Below are 23,295 nucleotides of genomic sequence, written 5' to 3' on the forward strand. Positions count from 1 at the left end.
TTTATCAACCACTGAAGATTTGTTTTGCAAATTCTTTCCATTTTGTAATGATTTCCCCGGAATTTCTTTTTAATCTTTATTTTTTCTACAAGAAGTAGAAAAAAATCAAAACAACAATGACGAAGGGGGAAATATACAAATGACTCCCATTAGGAGATCTGACGTCCTCGTCGTTGAGTATTTGCACAGGAAATGCTGATAAATTATTCTCCATTCTTAACTTATATAGAGGAGGTACAGTCCCATGTCTTAAATAATAGCGCATGTTTTTTCTATTAATTTTTCCGCTAATTTTCTATTAAATTTTCTTCATATTTTAAAATTTCTTTCAATTAATAAATATTTTTTAAAAGAAATTATTTCTTATGCTCCCAGATTTTGTAGGAAAAATTCTTCTTGAAGCCGCATTATTTGCCTTATCGTACGTTCCTCGGGGACTCTTCTTATCAACAACACTTCCTTTGCTAACAATGAATCGCCAAGAAAGCCCCTTCAGTTGCTCATTACACCGCCAAGATGCTACTTCATTTTGTTTTTATTCTTCTGAGCTGCAGTTCGATCGTTTGCGGTATCACGCGTGCTCCTCTCCGTGGTCGTCCCCCCTTCCGTGGTGCTTTAAGGAATATTCCCACCTGTGAGACGCCCTACATTCGGCATGGGTCAATTGTGCGACGCCAGCGTGGGCGAACTGTTGAATATGTCTGCGATCCAACGTTCACACTGGCTGGTAATCGTTTTGCCGTCTGTTCTGGTGGTAGGTGGGACGTACCAGTGCCCTTTTGCATTAAACCCGGCTGCAAGATGCCCAAGGGACCTACCAATGGTGCCATTGTGGCTGGAGACACAACCGCCAGTGCTTTGCTCTTTTGCCTGCCGAATTATGAGGTTGCAGGTGCACGAGAAGCTTTCTGCGATGGTGAAGAGTGGGATAGGCCCTTAGGTACCTGCCGAGAGACCCGTGTAGGTCCTCAGGTGGCGTGTGACTTTGAATCAGCCACTATTTGTGGGTGGACTAACGACGATAGCCACGATATAAATTGGGTGCGATCGAGTGGAGTTCAATGGGCACCACATAGGCCCCCAAGAGCAGGTCCTAGGCACGATCATACCATAGGAAAACCCCTTGAGGTAAAGGAAAAAATCCTCAAGCATCTTGAAATACTTCTTAAAAAAATTTACATCAATTTTTAGGGACATTTTATGATGGTCGACAGCCTACGTCATGTGCGTCATGGTCAAGCTAGACTTCTATCGCCAATCTACAATGCCACATACTCTCGTGGTTGCTTTAGGTTCCACTTCAATATGTACGGAGCATCAGTGGGTAGTCTTGTTCTCTACCAGAAACCCCTATCGGTTCCCATTGAAGAAGTCCGCCTCTCTCGCGACAGCCTACGTCTCTTCTCAGCCAGTGGGAATCAAGGAAATGCCTGGCATGTGCATGAAGTACAACTGGAAGCTGTTCAGGAACCTTTTCAGTTATTTTTTGAAGCTCAAATGTCATCATCTTCAACGGATATTGCTCTGGATGATGTTGAATTGGATCTTGGTTGTGGTGCTCCAACGGAAAATCCCGAAACAACAACAGAGGAATCCGGAGGTGTCTATCAGGTTTGCTTATTTATCTCACACCTTAATAACGTCTCATTAAAAAAATTGTTGATATTCAACAATCAAAGATGGATAAATATTCCTTTTTAGATGGACTCCTGCCGTGATAGATGCTCAGAAAATACAACGGTTGCAACAAATGGAAGTTTCGTTAAGGAACAAGAAGATGATGGATTATCCTTTAGATGTGACTGCCACGGAGAATGCCTCGAATTGCGAACATGCTGCCCAGACTACCTCGAAATCTGCATTGGAAATCCCGAAGGTGTATCGGCCATCCCAGAAATACGGGAGTCCTCCCATGTTGCTTTCCTCGCCATTGGTGGTGCTGCTACAAGTGGAGCGCTATGCTTGGGTCTCTTGGTGTGGATCCTTTGCCGAAGAAGTGCCAAAAAATCCGTTAATTACGCTGATGTGATGTACGATAGGAAAAAACGCGCCAGGAAGATTGAGAAGGGCCAGGAAGCCGATGATAGTGATATAAAATGCTTAACAGCAGATGAGGAGCTTGATTTTACATTGATGACCCCACAGCAGGGAGATTAAATGACCAAATAAAGATTTTCTAGAATTATAATTTTTTTTTCCGGCTCAAAGGACCAATTTCCTTATAAATTTCCACAAGAAAATAAAATTTCACAGCTTACTACAATTCCACTTAACGAACTTAAGCTTTCGGTTGAACTTTAATATGGCTTCAAATGTCAGAATATCTGTCATAGCTTTTGAAATTAATTAAATTATATTCTGTTCATTGAACTTCTCATTCCTTCTCTCAAAAAATCATCCTTGCCTTAAAAATTAAAATTTTTAAGTATTTTTAAGAAATATTTTACAGAATGAATTAATTTAGAGAATTTTAGGGATATTTTTCAAATAACAACGCAAGATGGCGCATTGACGTTGAACATCAAAAATTGACAGCAGCACGTCAAAAAAGTCAGGAAAATTACCCAAAAAACCCACCCAATGGACGCCCTCTTGCTCGCCATCATTCCGCATTCTGTAGTCGGCCATTAGTGTTTCGTTAGGCAATTAACATTTGTCCACCATTGTTGTGTACATTTTCGTGGTGTTGGACGCCATATTTATTGACGGTTTTGCGAAACAACAAGCTACCTGGGACACTGTGAGCCCCATTTAGACACCTTTGGTGCTCCGCATTGCTTAACAATTGCCCCCTGAACTCTTTGGCGCCACCTAACGGGACGCTGACGGCGTCCGGGAAGGCAAACGAGCCTCCGCGCTGTGACTGCAGCGGCAAATCAATGACGCCGCCCCCAAAAAACATCCCCAACAGTTGTAGGTAAAAGGTATGTCTCCCAATAAATTGCGGATTTATTAAGTTTAGCATTTTTTGGGGGGTATAAAAAATACTTTCTGAATTGAGCTGAAAAGGGGAACTTTTTTTGTGTATGAATGAGGATCTACTGAGACACGGTGCCTCCTTAGAGGGAGCCACTCGTCTATGTTGTTTCCTTTTGGAAATCCGGGTGTTGATAATATTTTTAAGGGATCCCTAATTTCCCTCCTGGAGCTTTATCTCTTCACTCCATTTCTTCGAGATGTTTTGTGAATGAATAATATTTATAAATGATTCTTGGAAAATGTTTTCTTTGTGACATATCACGATTTTTTGTTGATTCTTTCGTTTCTTTGGATTTCTTTAGCAATTAGCATTGTTTTTATGCTTTTTGAGCTTTATTATGCACAATTTTTTTTGATTTTTTTTGCACAAATTAAAAAACTTTAGAAAAGTTTAGAGCAGTTTAATATTGAAAAATAAGGAGTATAGAAGATCCTCTATGATTTACTTACCCCATTCTCCTCTAATTAACAGCAAATTCTTAAGGTAGAATTTTTAAAATCTATCTTTCAGTAAAAATAAGTTTTTAGTTCGTTGGGTTTATTTTTAGAATTTAAAAACTGGGAAATTGGGGTTGAATTTTGGATTTTTCTATTTTCTAAAAGATCTTCATCCGGCCCTGGAAAAATTACAAGAAGAAGAAAAAGTCAAAGGATCCTTTGATCAGTCTTCGGAAATTCTAAAATTTTATAAGATTTGCTGATTTTCTAATCAAGAATTCTTTAAGAAAATCATTTTTAACAATCCAGGAAGCTTCTGGGCAAGATTTAGGGGTTAATTATCTAAATTCTAACGAGTTCTTAACGTTCTAAAAATTCTTAAATTCGTTAGTTGCTTCATCCATTCGCACATGTGCTACAAATCATTTTTACATGCAGATTAAAGAATGGATGATACAGCTGACGAATGCTCTTGAGGATCTTCCGGCAACATTGATGAACATTGATGATTTTTCCCTTCTTTGTAGGTCGTGTTGAACGTGAGTTTTGTGGGTAATAAAGGATGAGCAATCAGGACATTATGTGTGAAGTTGAGATCTCGGACTCTAATATTGTTGAAGTGGTTGAGGCCGACTTCAATGACATCGGCGTCAACTATGAAGACTACGAAGTTAGTGTGGGTGATGAGCAGTACGAGGAAGTAACGTGCGAGACGGAAGACAGCCAAGGACTCCTCATGCAGAACATCGATGACGGTATGATGGAGATCTTTTCATTCTCCCTGCACAGAAGCCACATTTAATGAGACTTTTTTGGCCTTTTTTTTCTCTGTCGTTGTAGAAGAAGTGATAATGCACACGGATTCAGAGCTACAGAATCATGAGGAGGTGATTGATGCAGCTGGTGGTAGCCTGAGTGCGGTGTATGGGGATGTATCATCCCTCAATAGTGACATCTACATCGAAACATCACCGGGCCCCTCGAGTGCCGCCCCCTCACTCACAGCAGCACGCGTGAGACGTCGCCCCGGTAAAATCCCCGATAGCACCCCACACTCCAATATTGCCACCATCCAGGGTATTGGGAATGGAGGTAGGGGTAGCACACGGGGTTACGGGATGTCTTCGATTGATTCAATGCTTCCTGTTCCTTCAGCAGAGCACATGGAGGTGCCCATGGGTGCTGGTAGTAAGCCACGACGGTGGGAACAGAAGCAGGTGCAGATAAAGACGATGGATGGGGAATTTAGTGTCACCATGTGGGCATCGGGGGCATCGGATACCGATGAGGATTCCACACCTGAACCCGATCCCGACTACACGGAATACATGACGGGAAAGAAGATCTGCAGCAGTCAGGAATGTGTGCCGGGTTTGGATTTATCCGATCCAAAGCAACTGGCGGAATTTGCACGACCCGGGCATAAGCTGAAGTTCAAGAAGAACACCCACACCACACAGCAGGACTCCACAGATAGGACCATCGGTGAGTATCCAAGGCACACGGGTTGATTTTTCTGCGGATGATGACTGAAGGATGTTTTCTCTCTCTCATTTGCAGCATGCCCCCATAAGGGTTGCAATAAGATGTTCAGGGACAATAGCGCCATGCGGAAGCACCTCCACACCCACGGACCCCGAGTGCATGTTTGCGCTGAATGTGGGAAGGCCTTTGTGGAGAGTAGCAAGCTCAAGCGGCATCAGCTCGTCCATACGGGCGAGAAGCCCTTCCAATGCACCTTTGATGGGTGCGGCAAACGCTTCTCTCTCGACTTTAACCTCAGGTGAGTCTCATTGCTTCCATTCTCTTCTCAAGAATCTCTCTGAGAACTTTCTTTTCTAATTCATTCTCTTCTCTTCCGTAGAACCCACGTCCGTATCCACACTGGTGATCGACCGTACGTGTGTCCCTTCGATGGGTGCAACAAGAAGTTCGCACAGTCCACCAACCTCAAGTCTCACATCCTCACACACGCTAAAGCCAAGTAAGGAATCTCAATTATTTTATTTTTTTTATTAACAATTTTCTTCATGCTGGAAAAGATTTTTTTAGAAAGACATTTTTTTTTAATTTTCAATTTCAATCCCTTCTAATTCTATTGCGACGCTTCGGGTGACTTGATTCACCTCTTCATCAGGCCAACAATAAATTATTTTTTATAATTCATTTTAGAAATCTTAGAAATCCTTAAAGAAAGTTTTAATTTTACAATTTCGCATAAATTTTTTAACAAATATTTTTTTTTTCAACAAAGTTTTGCTGAAAAATTCAAACAATGACGTCACTATTATGTTTTTTATTTTATATCTTTTAATATTTGAAGAACGAAATTTTAAATTAAGGGTGTCAAGAAAGGTTTCAAGACTCAAAACTTAACTTTTCATAAATTTCATCAGGAAAAATAGAAATCGTTGCCTGCAAAAGCAAATGTCGTATAATGCAATATTTCTTAATGACGTGTTGAAGATACTTTTTATCCTTCACCAGGCACTTTTCAATAAAATTTTTTAATTCATTTGCAGACGCAATACCGTTTCCGGAAGTCGGAATAACGTTGTAGTGACACCACCGGGGTATGTAAAATTGGAAATGCCTGCCATTGATACAAATTCGCAGTACATCGTCTACACTGATTGAGGGGCACACGTAAGGGCCGCATCAGGAAGTGGGACACACGATGAGGAATGACGAAGGATGAAAAAATGGCAAAGGCTGTGCTTTAACAAGTTGTAAACAAACAAACAAACAAAATAGCAAACTATATACAACAATTTTTAATCATCAAAAGAGTTCTTGCTGAATTCAATTGCGCGAGGGAGCCACTTTCAGCAGAGACACAAAAACTCTGCATTGAGGAGTCCCTTTCGCCATTGCGAGAACTCGACGACCTTTGCTTTGTAAAAAAAAACAGAACACAACACACCTCTAATATAATATATTTTTTCGTCAAGAGATTGAAATTTTGTGAAAATAAAATCAAGAAATTGGAATAATAAAGAGAGAGAGTGAAAAAATAAGAAGAGAAGAAGTCAAAATGAGACAAAGGAGAATGAGGAAGAAGAAAAGGAAGAAAATGTTGTAAATAGAAGAAGAAAATTAAAAAAAATGATATATTTTAGGCATTAGAAAGTAGGATTTAAGATTAACTCTCGTTTCAAACTTTTTTTTAATTTGTAGGGAAAATCATTGAGTTTTGCTTTTGCGTTTTTTTTTATTAAGTCTCTTAATTCACGACTGAGAGGCCTCACCAGGCGGTGATGATGAAGGTAAAAACAAAACAAGAATTACAAAAAAAAGAATATTTTCTCAGCGAAAATATCAAAGATTCAGGGATTGTTTTTTTTTTTCAATTAATTAAAACAAAAATTATTTTCTTTCTCATTGACTTTTTTCTCTGATTAGATAAAAAAAAGAAGAAGAAAATAATTAAATAAAACACGCCCTGATTGTAGTTTTTAGTAGAGAGAGTGGAGAGAAGTATTTGATAAAAAAAATTAGACATGAATAATGTGAAAAAATATGGATCTTTTGTCCTTTTGTTTTGCGCGCACATTTTCAGCTCAAGAAACAAACAAAAAAATGTACCGCCGGATGAACTATTTCTTTTTCTTTTGGTTCTACAAGAAAAAGAAAGAAAAAAAAAACAAACAAAGAGAAGAATAAAATAAAAATTGTCCTTCACTTTTATATTGGGAAGAAAATCTCTATCGGCGTCTTCAGCGGCCTTTGGCACAGCGGAAGTAGCTAGAAAAGAACATCAGTGGACTTTTTTTTTCTTTTTTGGAAAACTTTCTTTATTTTAGGGCTCATTTGCAGTGAAAAAGAATCAATTGAAAATTTAAAAAAAAAAATTTGTAAATTAAAAGTTTTTTTTAAATAAATTTATTTATTGTGATTTTTTAGATAAACAAATGGCCGAGAGGATCAATGAAAAGGTAAGTCAAAAAATATATTCTTAGTTGTTGTTCTGTTTTAAGAACTAATTTCGCTCAAGAGACGTAATGTAAAAAAAATTTAAAAGAAGTTCAAATTAAATAAAGAAAATTTTTGTGTCTGATGACGAAGAAGTTTTTCTTAATTTAGCCAAATTAAATAAAACTTTTTTTTCCTTTTGTATTTAATTAAAATCGTTTGATAGTCTTTAATCAGTTAAAGAAAGCTTCTCGTTTCTTCTCATTCAAATACCCGCATATTGCATAACTTTAGGCAATTTATTATTGGAAGGGGAGCTTTTAAAAAAAAAAAAGCTTTTGATTTTTCCCTGAAAGTATGAAATTCTACGAAAAGGACTTTATGCAGACAGAATAAAAGAAAGTTTTAAGAAATTAGGATATATTGAGCTTTTGATAAAACCTTTAATTGACCTCTTTGGAGCCTCTAAATATAGAATGTAAAAGCCAATAATTTTTTTAGTGGAACGTTTAATATTTAAAAAAGCATCCAAAACATTCAAATGTATAAACTCTTTCAATTCACCCGAGTTGACGGTATGATGTATCTTCTTGCTCGTCATTCAGTTGCCCACTGGGTCCTTCCTGTTGTTCCTGTTGATCCATCCTCTCACTCGATGATTAAACAAATTTTTAAAATAAAACTCTCAATTTTTTTTACATTCAAATGTCGTGTTTTATTCATCAAAAAAAGGAGGAGAAGAAAATTAATTTTTTTAATATAAATAATTTGACTACATTGTGTGTGTAAATCGTAAGTTTTTCTCATTCTTTTTCTTTCTTTCTTTTTCTTTTTCCACCCACTTCAGGAGCATTTAAGTGGGTGGCAGGAGCAACAAATAATTTTTATTTTTTTTGTTTAATAAAAAAAAGAAATTAGTTTCGAGGACGCTTTTGAGGACGCATTGATTGAGTTTTTTTATTTGAGGACTTATTTTTTAGAAGATTTTTTTTTTACTTAAGAAGAGAATTCTCTTTTAGAAGACATTGAGGGAGAAGGAAGCAAAGGTTTCCCCGCGCTTTCCAACTGCCTTCGCTTGGTATTGCCCAACATCGAGTTGGCTACATTTGGCAATTTCAAATGTAAACTTATTGCCATCTTTTGTGAAGTTGTACGCCGCACTATTCTCATTCACGGGCTTGCCGTCTTTGAGCCAGTTCAGCTGTAGCGGAGCCTCGGCGAAGGCGCACGTGAAGCGTGCTGGCTCAGCTTCTTGGACGGTAATTGAGCTAGGGAAGGTGTCAAAAGCGGGCGATTTGACCTCCTCACCCGCTACGACGACGTTAATTGTGCACGAGCTGAAACTCTCGCCGGCATCATTGAAAGCTTCACATGTGTACGTGCCACAGTCCTCGGGGAAGATCTCTGCAATCTCCAATTTGTAGATGTTCGCTTCACGTGTGTATTGGAAGTCCTTTGAGGGTTTAATCTCCTTGTTGTTGTGCAACCAAACCACGTCGAATTGCTCAGCACCAATGATGCGACATGCCAGCTGAACGGCTTCCCCATCATTGACGAAACGTGATTCCAAATGACTCACAATTCGTGGTGGTTTATCACTTGCAACAGCACGACTTGCAATGCCATTGTCCATTGCTGCAACAGATCAAAAAAAGATCAGAACTTCCTTCAAAGGAAAGAAAGGGGCTTCCAACTAATCACAAAACTGATTATACTTACGAATCACAGTGAGTTTGCTTCGTGTCTCCACGGATCCAATGGAATTCGTGGCTGTGCAAACGTACAAACCCTCATCTTCGGGGAAGATCTCATTAATTGTGAGCGTTGCTACGCCATTTTTATACTTGAGATCGAGAATTTCCGACGACGACAGGCTCTTGCCGTTCTTTGACCAAACAATTTGTGGATCTGGATCACCCTTCACCGTGCAACTCAGCGTTAAACTCTCACCGTCACGTACTGAACGATCTGCCAGTTCATTCGTGAATACTGGTTTGCACATCAGTGAATCATCTGGTGGAACTGCTCCCACGTGCATGAAGAGGAATTAAAATTTATTTATTAAAATATTTCAAAAATTAAAAAATCTTTTAGAAAATAAGAATTAAAAATTTTCTTCTTAACTTACTGTTAGTTTTGTCCTTTTTTCAACTTTTTTTTAAAAATATTTTTAGAACACAGCTAATGTTAACTTTGAGATAATATTAATTTATAATCACACACACAAACAAAATATTAATTTTTAGTTAATAGTTTTAAAATAAAATAATTCCCGGTCCGATTTTGATCGGATTTAGCGGTTTAAACATTTTTAGTTATTCACGAATTATTTTCAAACACAGAAATCAGGAGTTGCTGAATTTTGGGGTAAATTTTGAGCAATTTCTTCATACGGAAGCTTCACTTATATTTTTCGGAAGCTGGATTGAAGAAAATTGTGAAAAATTTCCAATATTTTTACTTATTAGTAGATCTTTTTTCGATCTTTAATCTCTTTTTAATCTCAATTAGAAAGAATCAAGAAAATCAGTATAGTTGACTCTTTTGACTTTTTTTTAAAACTTTTTGTTAATATGTGTTAATGTTAAAACTTTTATAAAATCCTAAGTAAAATGAACGTTTTTTTTTTAGTAGAAAAGCTCTTCCAAAGTTATTTTTTTGTCATTTGCAACAATTATTTTCGTAGCTTCAATGCAGATACGTCAATTGCTGATACAAATGACATTCGTCAAGCTTTGTTAAATAACAAAAAAAACTAATTTTTAAAAGAAATTCAGGCAAAAACTCACGAATTAATTCCTTTGTGGCACTTCGTGATCTCGATGGACTTCCGGGAGCATCGAGTTTCTGGCCATACTTCTTTGTGGACTTTTTCTCGTCGATTGAATTTGAAATGCACGTTTGTGAATTTGTTGCAGTCTAAAGAACAAGTGAAAATTTATTTTTTAAATCATTTTTGAACTTCTTTTTCAAGCTAAAAAAAAAAGAAGAATTTCTTGCAAACCTTTGTAGTTGAATTAGAACTAGTTGTGGTAGTATTCGATGTGTTTACTTTGCGCACGTTCACAATGGGTGGTGGTGCTGGCTTCATGTGTTGCTCAATGTATCGTCGATCTGCAAAATTTTCATAAATCATGATTTTCTTCACATTTCTTCTCTGCTCAAAATGAAAGTTTTCTTTGATGCAAAAAAGGGGAAAAATGGAAGCTCTCTTTCTACGTTTGAGAGATGAAAAGCCTACGAAAAATCTACAAAATGTGGTTAGTTTGAGAAGCATGCGTGTAAAAAAAAACTAAAAAGTTATTGGCTATTCAAATTAACTTTGCACCGAAGCTTCACCTTTTTTTAAATTTTTTTTTCATCTAACCAATGAAAACTCAGATTGAGTTGATTAACCAATCAGAGACAACTTTCAATTCTTCTTCTTATTTATTTACAATTCACCACCAGGTGGAGCTTCAGTGCAAAGTTCCTTTGAATATCGTACTGAAGGAATGCTTGAAAGAAAATTTATAAAAAAAAATCCTTCCGTTCTCGATGAAAAAAATAGGAAAAAAGATGCTTCTTTGATAACTCTCAAAACAATTTGTGCTCTGGATGACTCTATCCCTTGGCCTGAATCATCTTTGTCAGCTTCCTTTCCGAATTTCCTTAGGATGGGTGTGGGAATTTCAAGCAAAGACGAAGGGAACAGGGAAGAAAATCTTTTTTTTTTTTTCACGGGGAGCTTAATTGCTTTTCTTTGGATCTTTGTTTATTTTACCTCCAGAGTAGAGGAGATTGTGGGCAAGTTGAGCTTGCTCCGGTGTTCCGCCCTCGCCTACAAACAATTTGCATTTTGAGAGAAAATATTTTCACTGTGACGTCATAAAAGACAGTGCTTTTGCTTTTAATTTTCTTTTTTTATAAAAAAAAACTAATCTTTTATTATTTTTTTTCTTATCAAAAAAAATTAGCAAAAAAAATTTCTGCTCAGCCAATTTGGTCCCTAAGCTGCTCTTTCTTTAGCTTGTTAAGAATTTTTTGTTTAAATTAAAAAAAAAACTTTTTGAAGAAAAATTGAGAAAGAAAAAAAATTGCTTACCTTCGACGATCACAACGCATTCAGTTTCATCAGTACCATGGCAATTAGTTGCAACGCACCGATATTTGCCGGAATCTCCGGGTTTGCAGTCAACAATCTCCATTGTCACAACACCATCGGCTTGCGTCATGGAGTATTCGTATTTACTCAGTTCACGGCGATCTTTGTACCATTTAACAGTTGGCACGGGCTTCCCGGCGAGGCAGCAGAGGAGTTTGCACGTGTCGCGGGCCTGCATCACGCGCGGACGCAATAGGAATGTGAAACTAGGTGCTGATTCACTCTCTTCCTGCCACAATTGGTAGCTAAGTGGCTCACGACGACGGACCTATTGAATAAAATATTTAAACAAAAAACATTTAAGAGTTTAAAAATTTGAAACTTCGTTAAAAATAAAAAGGAATTTTTAATGAAAACTTAAGAAGTATTAAAGGGAAGTTTAAGGAAAAATTTTCTTCGGTAAAAAGATGAAATAGAAATTAAGATTAAATAAAGTCTTGAAATAAGAACAAGAGTGAATAGACACCTTTATTTTTTATAGAAAATTAGCGAATATTCTACATTTTTAACGTAAATTTGCATAAAAAGAAGAATTAAAACAATACCAATTAAATTGATCAGTGATTGATCAATTATTGATCAATCTCAGATCATTGTGATTACTCAAAAGTTGATCATCTATGCGGATTTACTTACATTTGACACAATACTGATTCTGTCAATATTGACTCAACTATAACTCAATTAATTATTGATCATAGTTAGACGTTCTATTGATTTGATTAAGATTTGATAGATTTGAATTTTTAAAATTTCTTATCAATAAATTGATACATTTTTGCTCAATTATTGATAAATCAATATTGTGTCAATTTCAACTCAATCATTATTGATCATGGTGATCAATTATTGACAAAATGTTGTTCTTCAAAATTTTTTATTTAATATATTCACAATCATCGCTCAATCTGATTAATTGTTTTCAAATTATTGACATTATTGACATATTATCGAACTCAATATTGAGTAAATGGGAAATCATCTAAACGGATGGAACCCGTAATAAAATTAAATTAAATTAAATATTGAGTAAATGTAGGTCCGCATAGATGATCAATTATTGAGCAATCAGAATGAGATTGATTAAATATTGATCAATCGTTCAACTTTCTTAATTCCTTTATCAATTATTGATCAATCTGATTGATTCAATCATGATTGAGCATTTGTTGGCTCAATCATTCGGTTCCTGGGATTAAACACAAAATCCATGCGCAGCTTTAATTTTTTGAGATTGACTACTTATTGAACAATAATTGCCAATCAATCTGAATTATCAACTATTGATAAATCATTGCTCAATCAGATTGATAAACTATTGAACAATTATTGTAAATCAATCAGATTTATTACTAATTGAGTAATAATTGTCAATCATTCTAATTGATCAATAGTTGACCAGCTATGTGGACCTACATTGACTCAATACTGAGCTCAATAATTAATCAATTATTGGCAAAATTTGTTTACTGGGATGTTAAGGACATTTTTGAGATTCTCTTCCTTTAATCTTTAGATTTCTAATGAGAAAATTAATTTTTTTTTACAGATTTATGTCTCTAAATTAAATAATTAAAAAAAAATGTTTGTATTTTAAAAGAATTTCAAGGGAGAGAGTGAAAATAAATAAAATTCTGTAAAAAAGGGATAAACTTACGGGCTGCTGCTCAGCCTTGTACTGTGGCGTCTCCTTCGGTAATGGGTGCACATTGAGGAAGACAACCTCTTCGCGGCTACCGTAGTGATTCTCCGCACGAATTATGTACTCTCCGCGATCTTCGAGCTTCACGCGATTTATGACAAAGTAGTAATCATCACCCACGTAGCGTTTCATGTACTTCACGCTCTGACGGAGTTCCTGGTTGTTGTGCGACCACGTGAGCGTCGGGGTGGCAATTGCAATGACACGACAGTAGAATTTAACGCTCTGCCCTTCGTAGCAGAACTGACTCTGTGGCTTAATGACGAAACGCGGGGCTGCTTGACGACGATCAAAGGACGTATCGAGGATTTTGTATTTATCCACGAGGAGCTTCCGCAGCGAGGAGTATTCAGCAAGACGTCCAATTGGCAGGAGGAAGTTCTCAAAGTTATCATAGTGCGCCCGTATGCGATCACGCATCTTCACGTACCGACTACCATCAATGGCCTCGGTGCGATCACTGTGATCACCCATAAGCCATGGATGGAGGAGACACTCATGTGCCGTCATACGCTTCTCTTTATTCTTCACCAGCAAGCGCCTGATGAAGTCTTTTCCTTCATCGGAAATATTCCTAAATGCTTCCTCGTCAAAGTCCCAATCGCACGCCTTGACATTCTTCAGTGTTTCCACGTCGGTATCCCCGGCAAATGGTGAGAGGCCACTCAACCTAAGTCAAGGGTAATAGTTGTTTAAGAAGAGAAGAAAATATGGAGACATTTATTGAAACCACAAAAGACGAAGGAGAAGAAGATCAGACAGAGACAGGTAAGAAGGAAAAGTCAGAGGAGATACTTACAGAACATAGCTGAGTACACCAACAGCCCACATATCCGTGTAGAAGCCAACTGGTTCACGTTCAACAATTTCCGGAGCTGCAAATTCAGCCGTTCCCGTACTTATCTTCACAACTTCATTCGGATCTAGGCGTGTTGCAAGTCCAAAATCAATTAACTTAACATTTGTACTCGTTCGTGTTTGACACATAATATTCTCCGGCTTTATATCCAGATGAATGATATTCTTCTCATGCATATGCCGGACTCCTTCACAAATTTGTCGCATGTAGTTAATTACTTCAGCCTCAGACATTGTATAGCCTTCAGCTGTGATGCGCTCAAAGAGTTCCCCACCTGAGAGGAATTCAAAGATGAGAACCATCTCATCGTCATCCTCAAAGGCATCGTGCAGATTAATCAACTTCTGATGATGCAATTGATTCATTATATCAATCTCCCGGCGAATTAGCTCCTTCTCCATGGCATGTGCAACGGGTATGAATTTAGCAGCAAAAATATTGCCTGTTGCCCTTTCGCGGCATCGATGAACAACCCCAAAGGCACCTGTTCCAATCTCTTCGAGTATATCATAGCGATCGTACACGGAATCCGTGGAAACTTCAACAGGTTGCGGGATGTATTTGGAGTAAATGTCAAAGACATACTGATCGTAGTCCTTAATTGGCCCATCAGCCTTCCCGCGGATCTTCTTCCCGTTCTCATCAACCTCATACTCATGACGCTTCTCCTTCCTCTTACCCACATCACGTGTTGTTATGAGCGTGGAGATCTCCGATGGGTCTGATCGCCCATAAATATTCTCAGCAAATACCCTAAATTCATACTGATGCCCTGGGGCAAGACCACTCACGGCCATTGCTGTAAAGCGTGTATTACCAACACGAATCCACGTTGCATTGGGCGGTTCGCGCTTTTCAACAACATAATTCGTTATGCTGGAACCACCATCCCAAACGGGGGCCTTCCAGCTCAATGACAGGGAATCCGTGCCGATATTCTCAACAAGTGGGAAACGCGGTGGATCTGGACGATCACTTATCTGAATGCGAATAATTGCTGAGTCCTGGCCAAGTTCATTCTCAGCCGTTAATCTGTATGGGCCACTGTCGAGTTTAGAGCCATCTCTAATGGTTAAAATTGCATGACGCTCCTTCACTTCGCAGTGATAATGGCCACCTGATTCAATGGCTTCACCTTCGCGTATCCATTGAATTCTTGGACGTGGATGTCCTGTGAATGGAACTTTGATGACCACGTTCTCACCTACAAAGGAGGCACAACAACAAGGAATGATTTGTTAAAATTTCTGTTTTTTTTTCAGGAGGAAGTCACGTTAACGGATGCTATGTTAACTGAAGTTCTGTTTAAAGATTCTTCTGTTAAATGAAGCTTCGTTAACTGAAAGTCAATCACTAAAACCATCTGTTAACTGAAAATCTGTTAAAATACAGGAAGTTTCCTTAACAACAGCTTCATTTACTGTAACTTAGCAGAACCTTCTTGTAACTGAAACTCACTTTACTGATTCTTCTTTTAACTGAAAGTCCGTCAACAGAATCTTCTTTTAAGTAAAGCCTTCTGTTAACATCAGATCCTTTCTTTAACTGTGCAACAAACGTACCTTTGTCAAAGTATGCCGTATCGCGGAATCGTGGTGGAACATTCAATTTAGGCGGTGTCATAATGAGCAATTCAGCTCTTGTTGACTTCACACCACCCTTATTGACTGCCCTGCAGACATATTCATCAGCATCTTCGCCGAAAATGTCATTAATTGTGAGCGTATGAACATCCCCTTCTGAGTAGATCTTATACCGTGTTCCCGATGTAATCTCCCTGGCACCCTTGTACCACGTAATAGTTGGTTTGGGATAACCAGTGATTGTGCACTGGAACTGAGCATTGTGATTAACAATGCAATTTGCATTGCGAAGGGGTTTAACAATTTCAGGAGCTTTCGTTGCAATTGGATCGACTGTCTTCACGGAGGTGGAATTAACTGATGGTGGCGATAGACCAGCTTCATTTTGGGCAAAAACGCGGAATTCATACTGACGCCCCTCAATTAGATTAGCACAGTTGATCTGAAAATTCATCAAAGCAAAGAGAATGAAGATTTTATGTAAAGAAAATGAAAAAAAAAAACAGTTCTCACCTGATTAGGTTGACACAGAGCGACATTGACGCGCTGCCATGTTGTACTGTTGACTTCGCGCTTCTCAATCCAATAGCCCTGAATACGCGATCCACCATCACTCTCAGGTTTCTCCCATTCAACGTGCACAAAGTTGCTGCCAACTTCGAGAATCTTCGGTGTTCCCGGTGCCGATGGTGGGTCAAATGGTGGACGCGGCCGTACGGGATTGAGCCCCTCTAGTGGTGGACCAACACCATTTGCATTTGCAGCCATTACGCGGAACATGTACTCTTGGCCTTCAGTTAATCCCTGGACTGTACACTGTGTATCACGCACAGTGCTGAGGACGCATATCCATTGTTGGGAATTAACTTCGCGCCTCTCAATGACATAGTGGGTCACACGGGAGCCACCATCGTCAAGTGGTGGCTTCCATGTGAGCGTGGTTGTATGTCTTGTGATTTCTGTTACATCGAGTGGACCTTCAGGTGGACCAGGTGGTCGTGTCACCCGTAGGCTGAATGTTCCGCTCACGCTGCCATTCTCATTGGAAAGTTCAATCTTTATTTTATTTTTTTTTTGTTTTTTGGGGAAAGAATATGAAAGAAATTTGTTAAATTCTGTTTATCATTCTAATAAATATATTTTTTAAATATTTTTTTTAATTTTCTAATTTTGTCTTTTAAAGAAAAATCTGTTTGATCAGAATGAGAAATTATTTAAAAACATTTTAAAGATTTTTAATGGTTTTTAAGAAAACTTAAGAAATTCTTGAGACAATTTTATAAATCTTAAGAAGTTTTTAATTTTTCTTAAGTAAACTTAAAAAATTATTAAGAAAATATTAAAGATCTTAAATTTTTCTTTAGAAAATCTTTAAAATAAATTATAAAAACCTTTTTTTGTAAGAAGTTCTTGAGAAAAAAATCTTGAGAAATTATAATTTCTTAAGAGAAATTTAAATATTTTAACGACTTTTTATATTTCCCTCATATTTTTTTTTAAGTTTTCTTAAGAAACTTTGGATTTTCTTAAAAATTTCTCAATTTCTTTTAAAGAAATATTTATGATTTTTTAAAATTATCTCGAGAACTTATTAAATTTTTTTAAAAATTTTTTTAAGAATTTCTAAAGAAAAATTTACAAATCTTAAGAAATCTCAATTTTTTCTTAAGAAAACTTAGGAAACTCTTAAGAAAATTAAGAAAAATTCTAAGAAAACTTTAAACAGTCTGACTAATGAATTTCACCCAATTCATTGTCTGTTAAAGTCTTTAAAAAATCAGTCTTTATTAATTCTAACTTAAAAATCTTCTAAAAGTCTTAAAATCAATTTTCATCAAACACTCAAAAGAAGTCTTTTCGTCTTCAAAAAAAAAAAAAAGAAACCTTTTGTAAAATTTAAAAATTCTTTTGATTTCTCTTACCTGGTAGAGTCCACCATCATCAGCTCTGGCATCTCTAATGTAAATTGCAACGGCTTCATCGAATACTGTGAAGCCAAGACGTGCTGGTTTCCCATCGCGGAGCAATTTGGCCTCAATTGGCTGATCACCAGCGTAGAAAACTTTAATTTTGGCATTTTCATGTTCGGCCAAATGCAATTCATCGGGCATCTTGTCAATACGCGGTGGGACACCAACGCGTACATGTGCTGTTGTCTGCACACTGCCCAAACTATTTGATGCTTCACAGATGTAGTGCCCCTCATCTTGACGCTGCAAGTCAGTAATTGTGAGTTTGAAGACACCATTTTTGCTTTCAGTAATGTGACGTGTTCCTTGGAGTTCACGACCGTTGCGTAGCCATCTTGCTGTTGGCTCAGGCTTCCCGCGGGCTTCACATGTGAGCTCAAGCGTACGTCCTTGTGCCACAGCCGTGTCCTTGAGTGGACGTATCCATTGTGGCTTCTCACCACCGGCAACTTCGCAAATCCTCACAGGAGCTGTTGGTGCACTCGGTTCGGAACGTCCGGCTGAATTCACGGCAACAATACGGAATTCATATTCAGCCCCATCGAAGAGATTGAGAGCGGAGAACGTTAAGTCTGTTACATTGTACTCATTGCAACGAATCCAGAGAGCTCCACCAATTTCACGACGTTCAATAATGTAGCCACTAACACGGGCACCACCATCACGTTCTGGCGGTGTCCACGTCAAATCAACGTAGTTGCGTCCAACGTGGGCAACTTGTGGTGCTCCTGGTGCCGACGGGACATCAATCTTTCCACGTGGTTTGAATCGCTGCGACGGCGGGGATGGTTTACTCAAACCAGCTGCATTCTTTGCACGAACGCGGAATTCATATTCATGCCCCTGCTGCAAGTTGAACACATTGTACGTTGTATCCTTGACGAGGAAGCCCGTTGTGCGCCATGTTGTCTCCTCAACGTCACGGAATTCAATTTTATATCCTTGAATACGTGATCCACCATCATACAGTGGCCTATCCCACGTAAGGGTAGCCGATGTGCTGTCGTACTCACTGACACGTGGTGCTGATGGGGCATCAGGTACTGTGAAGGGATACTTGGCAACAATGCCATCATCCATTGTTAGTGGGTCACTGACCCCGTATTGATTTTCTGCACTAACACGGAAGACATACTTCTTCTGTGCCTCCAATCCCATCACGTCGTATTGCGTTGAACGCACAAATGAGCTAACTTTCACCCACAAACCACTTGGATCGAGCTTCTCAACAACGTAGTTTGTAATTGGAGATCCTCCATCGTCCAATGGTACGCGCCAGGTGAGTGTGCATGTATCTGGTGTGATATCAGTGGCATCCAGTGGACCCTGTGGTGGTCCAGGACGATCGACAACAAGAACCCGGCATGAAGCTGAATCTGTACCTTCGGTATTTGCCAGTGTGATCGTATGTGGACCCGTATCTGTGCGTTTGGCGCATTTATTGTAGAAAATAGTCTCAGTGTCGTGCGTGTCAAAGTGGAAACGATCATCTGGTGCAACGGGGCAACCATTAATTGTCCATGAGACATGTGGACGTGGATTGGCGACAAATGGCACGGTGATGCGATACTCTTCACCCGCAAGGACAGTTATATCGCGAATACTGAGATCACTCGTGATCTTTGGCACACACGGTGGAGCACGTGCGCAAATTGCATCAGATGCCGCCGACCAGGCACCCTGTCCAGCTGCATTAATTGCCGCCACACGGAATTCATATTCATGATTCTCAATGAGTGATTGCACGCGATGCTGCAAATCAGGGATATGCGCATGGGTGGCCTTTGTCCATTTATCATCACTCAGCAGACGCTTCTCGAGCACATAGCCCGTCACAGGGGATCCACCATCATGTCGTGGTGGGCTCCATGCAACAGTTATGCTATCCGCAGTGGTATCAACACCATGCGGCACCCCAGGTGGACCAGGTGGATCAAATGGATGTCGCGCACGAATTGGATGTTCAGTTGTTGCTGGATCCGATTGCCCATATTGATTCTCCGCCATTACGCGGAAATCATACTCACGCCCAACTGTTAAATTCCTCACACGCACGAATGGTGTTGTAACATAGCCACTGACACGTTGCCAATTTGCCTGTCTCGCCTCGCGCTTCTCCACAACATAGTTCGTGATATCACCACCACCATTGTCACGCGGTGGATTCCAATACAGCGTCAATGCATCACCAGCAAATTCATCAACACGCAAATTCTCCGGTGGAGATGGTCTATCCAGAACTTTCACATTAATCGTTGCCGTATCGAAGCCCGAACGATTGCGCAGCTGCAACCGATACTGCCCTGTATCACCACGTTTGGAGTTCTTCACGACAATACTGGCAGCATCATCCGTGAGTCGTTGGAAGCAACGTGAATCATCGGGTTCAATGACTTTATCATTGGAGTACCACGTCGCCACGGGCAATGGGAAGCCCGTGAAGGGTACGTGAATGCTGAAATCATCACCAGCACGCACAACAATGTCGCGCACACCGCTGAGATCCAAGCACGGCTTATTCGGTTGCTCTTCAATCAAAATATTCGCCGATGGGCGACTTGGGGCTGATGGGCCGACCTCATTGACTGCCTTCACGCGGAACGTGTACTCTTCACCCTCCTTGAGCTTCGGCACGATGTGTGTGAGCCCCGGGATGGGGGTGTCATTGACTGGGCTCCAATCTGCATCACCCTTTGCCTTCTTCTCCAGCAAGTAGCCCTTAATGCGAGACTTTCCATCATTCCTCGGTGGACGCCACGACAGTGTCACACTGTCACGCGTAATACGATCAGCTTTCGGTGGCTCCGGTGCATCAGGCTGCGTTCGCTGCAAACCAGCTGTAATGGGTTCCGTAGGACGGCTTGGTTTGCCAACACCTGTGGGGAAGAAATTCACAAGGACACGGATTTTCTCTTAGAATTTTTATTTCTTTATTTTTCATCGAATTGCTGCTTTTGATCCCCTTTTGTGAACTTCCCTCCTCCCCCAGAAGAAGCCCTTCAGAAACCTTTCTAAAGATTGAAAAAAAATCTAAAGAATTTAATTTTTTTTTTAAACAAATTTACAAAAATTGTAAAGAAAAACATTTCTAAATTTTCTGAAAAAAAAAAGTTTTTTTTACAAAATATTTTAAAGCTGTGAAAAATTTTTCATTAAGGATTTTTTATTTTATTTAAGGATGAATTAAGAAATTATGTTTTATGGAAAATAATAAAAGTAATAGATCAAAAATATAATTAAAAAAAAAAAAATAAGGTTTCTTTGAAAATTTATTTGTTAAAAATTTAATTTTTTATCTTTACAGTGCGACTAAATAAATTCCTTGTAATTCAATTTATCTACTAACTATTTTTTACTACACAACTCACTACTACAATACACTACAACCCACTACACAAATTTACTACAAAATCACAAGTATTTATATTAAAAAAAAATCTTCAGGGAAAAATGGAAAATATTCAGTGAAAAGAAAGAAATATTTACCAAAAGAGATGATCCTAAAATTTGCAAAATAAATCGAAAGCTAAGAGAAGGATTTTCTAACTACAAAAACTCATTAAATCCTTTAAAAAGTAATACTTTTATATATAATTCTTTTTGTTTAGGGATATCCCGATGAGACCTAATATATTCAATTTAAATGCTTAATTTCTTAGAGAGAATAAAGCTTTGTAGGTTTTCTTTCTAAGAAAGCTTATTTTCGAAATTTTTATTTATTTTTTTTTGATACAATGTTGAAAATGTAGCATTAGGACATTTTTTTTTAATTTTTCTTTTTATATAATTTTCAGGGGGATTGAATTTTCAAAAAAAAATTATTAATCAAAATACTTCCTTAATTTTCTAAACTATAAATTATTAAAAAAAAATATATATATATATATATTTTAATGAAAGCCTTCAAAGGCTATTACTGTTATGTTAGATGAACAAAAAATCATCCTAATTTCCACATTTTCAACAGAATACCAAAAAAAATCTTTTAAAAAAATAGAGAAAATTCCCCAAACAATTAAATTTAAAAGATTCTTACCTGCATCATTAACAGCAGCCACACGGAATTCATAGCGATTACCCTCACGAAGATCTTGAACGGTGAAGGTGGTATTGGGTGTTGGGTAGTTATTGACACGATGCCAATCGCCACCGCGTTCCTTCTTCTCCACGTAGTAGCCGGAAATTGGACGGCCACCCGTGTATTCGGGAGCGCGCCATTCGAGCGTGCACGAGTTGGGTGTGTAGGAGACAATGGTTGGGCGTTCGGGTGCTTCGGGAACATCATAGGGGCTCTTCGCGAGCACCGGCTTACCCAAGAGTGGCTCGGAAACGCCGTAGATGTTCTCAGCACGCACGCGGAATTCATAGCGTTGCCCCTCGGTGAGACCACGGGCTGTGAAGGTGCACCGAGGGCAGAAGCCTGGCACGGAGCGCCAACGATCGGCACCTGCCTCGGTCACCTCTACGATATACCCACTGATATCGCCACCACCATCATCCTCGGGTGGATTCCATGTCAGTGAGACGCTCTCCTGTGTCGTGGCGCTGTACGTGAGCGGACCAACTGGCGGACCCGGCTTATCCACTACAATCACATCAACATCCCCAGAATCTGACCCGAAGTCATTGGTCGCCGTCACCGTGTACTTGCCAGCATCCGCACGCACGGACGCCTCGACACGCAGAGCTGTGTGTTCCCAATTGGTCTCAATGGCCACCCTACCAGTCTCCGCAACACGATTCCCGGCACGCTTCCACTCAACCACCGGCTGTGGTGCTCCCGACAGTGGAATTTCCACATTTATTGGCTCCCCAGCGCGCACCTTGATCTTCCTGCCGTAGAGGGCGTCCAGACGTAGCTTGGGGGCTTCCTTCATTGGCCTTGCAGCAAATGCAGCTGAAGCATCACTTGGCTTACCAGCACCAGCTGCATTAACGGCCGAAACTCTGTACTCATACTGATGATTCTCCTGAACACGATCATCACGATACTCAGGGAATGGCACAGGCTCCTTATTCACCTTAATCCACCTGCCTGTGGCCACATCCTTGCGTTCAACGTCGTACCCAATAATCGGAGAACCTCCATTGCTAATGGGTTTAGCCCATTTAATTGTAATGTGATCCTTATCGCTGTCCACAAGTTCGGGCTTTCCTGGCTTCCCGGGGACGTCGTACTGATTCCTCGCCACTGTTGGCTTATCCGTAACAAGGGGATCTGAGCGTCCCTGCAAATTCTCCGCCATAACGCGGAATTCGTATTTTGTTCCCTCCTGTAGGCGTGGCACGACTGCATGAGTTTTGCGTGGATTCACGTGTGTTACAGCTGGAACCCAACCACCGCCGTGCGTTAGATCTCGCTTCTCAATCACATAGCCCGTCACTTCGCTACCACCATTATCCGTTGGTGGTTTCCACGAGAGTGTTACGCTCTGTGCAGTGATCTCTTCATACTCAAGAGGTCCCTGTGGTGGGCCAGGACGATCGAGAACAATGACCTACAATTGCGAGGGGAGGAAGACGTTAAATTAAACATTTATCTCTAAATTTTTATTGTTGATTCTTTCGAAGAGATTTTGAGAATTTTTTTTAAAGGAAGTTTCAAGAGAAATTCGAGAAGATTTTGAAGGGAAAATTCAGGAAGATCTTGGAGGAAAAATCCAAAGAAGATCTTAAAGGGAAAATTCAAGATTTTGAAGGGAAAATTC

The 23,295-nt window shown here is 39.2% G+C and overlaps 3 protein-coding genes across 16 annotated transcripts in view; 2 read left to right on the forward strand and 1 right to left on the reverse strand.

The window, feature by feature from the left end:
* Positions 1–500: 500 nt before the first annotated feature.
* On the forward strand, positions 501–2,185 carry LOC129793800 (MAM and LDL-receptor class A domain-containing protein 2-like). Its single transcript, XM_055834157.1, has 3 exons — positions 501–1,128; positions 1,192–1,611; positions 1,702–2,185. Exons 1-3 carry the CDS (start codon positions 517–519, stop codon positions 2,155–2,157), a joined length of 1,488 nt encoding a protein of 495 aa, XP_055690132.1. The 5' UTR covers positions 501–516; the 3' UTR covers positions 2,158–2,185.
* Positions 2,186–2,530: 345 nt separating this feature from the next.
* LOC129793803 (transcriptional repressor protein YY1-like) lies at positions 2,531–7,104 on the forward strand. 4 transcript variants are annotated; one of them, XM_055834177.1, is made up of 7 exons: positions 2,531–2,924; positions 3,945–4,172; positions 4,258–4,509; positions 4,573–4,902; positions 4,978–5,200; positions 5,282–5,401; positions 5,940–7,104. In XM_055834177.1, exons 2-7 carry the CDS (start codon positions 3,980–3,982, stop codon positions 6,052–6,054), a joined length of 1,233 nt encoding a protein of 410 aa, XP_055690152.1. In that variant the 5' UTR covers positions 2,531–2,924; positions 3,945–3,979; the 3' UTR covers positions 6,055–7,104. The 4 variants fall into 4 exon arrangements, with proteins under 4 accessions (XP_055690152.1, XP_055690149.1, XP_055690151.1 ...); XM_055834178.1 differs by having other exon boundaries at positions 2,558–2,924; positions 4,261–4,509; XM_055834174.1 differs by having other exon boundaries at positions 4,258–4,902.
* A 914-nt stretch (positions 7,105–8,018) lies between these two features.
* The window catches only part of LOC129793812 (twitchin), a 55,855-nt gene continuing 40,578 nt past the window's right edge, over positions 8,019–23,295 (reverse strand). For 9 of the 11 annotated variants that reach the window (XM_055834201.1, XM_055834200.1, XM_055834199.1 and 6 more), the window contains 12 exons: positions 21,624–23,085; positions 17,540–20,463; positions 16,131–16,673; positions 15,597–16,059; positions 13,975–15,238; positions 13,131–13,845; positions 11,414–11,741; positions 11,093–11,149; positions 10,334–10,443; positions 10,119–10,248; positions 9,049–9,351; positions 8,019–8,964 (listed from right to left, as the gene is read on the reverse strand). In XM_055834201.1, coding sequence (XP_055690176.1) covers positions 8,345–8,964; positions 9,049–9,351; positions 10,119–10,248; positions 10,334–10,443; positions 11,093–11,149; positions 11,414–11,741; positions 13,131–13,845; positions 13,975–15,238; positions 15,597–16,059; positions 16,131–16,673; positions 17,540–20,463; positions 21,624–23,085 — 8,919 coding nt within the window. In that variant the 3' untranslated portion in view covers positions 8,019–8,344. The remainder of the gene's footprint in view (positions 8,965–9,048; positions 9,352–10,118; positions 10,249–10,333; positions 10,444–11,092; positions 11,150–11,413; positions 11,742–13,130; positions 13,846–13,974; positions 15,239–15,596; positions 16,060–16,130; positions 16,674–17,539; positions 20,464–21,623; positions 23,086–23,295) is intronic. The other 2 variants (XM_055834197.1, XM_055834192.1) reach the window with 1 other exon arrangement.

This window comes from Lutzomyia longipalpis, chromosome 3 (assembly GCF_024334085.1).
Source record: "Lutzomyia longipalpis isolate SR_M1_2022 chromosome 3, ASM2433408v1".
NCBI classification, from domain to species: domain Eukaryota; kingdom Metazoa; phylum Arthropoda; class Insecta; order Diptera; family Psychodidae; genus Lutzomyia; species Lutzomyia longipalpis.

Coding starts and splice junctions, on each gene's coding strand:
- LOC129793803 (XM_055834174.1), top strand. CDS start 3,980: ATGAGCAATCAGGACATTATGTGTGAAGTTGAGATCTCGGACTCTAAT. Junction 4,903..4,977: donor CTCCACAGATAGGACCATCG/GTGAGTATCCAA, acceptor TCTCATTTGCAG/CATGCCCCCATAAGGGTTGC. Junction 5,402..5,939: donor CTCACACACGCTAAAGCCAA/GTAAGGAATCTC, acceptor ATTCATTTGCAG/ACGCAATACCGTTTCCGGAA.
- LOC129793800 (XM_055834157.1), top strand. CDS start 517: ATGCTACTTCATTTTGTTTTTATTCTTCTGAGCTGCAGTTCGATCGTT. Junction 1,129..1,191: donor CCATAGGAAAACCCCTTGAG/GTAAAGGAAAAA, acceptor ATCAATTTTTAG/GGACATTTTATGATGGTCGA. Junction 1,612..1,701: donor AATCCGGAGGTGTCTATCAG/GTTTGCTTATTT, acceptor ATTCCTTTTTAG/ATGGACTCCTGCCGTGATAG.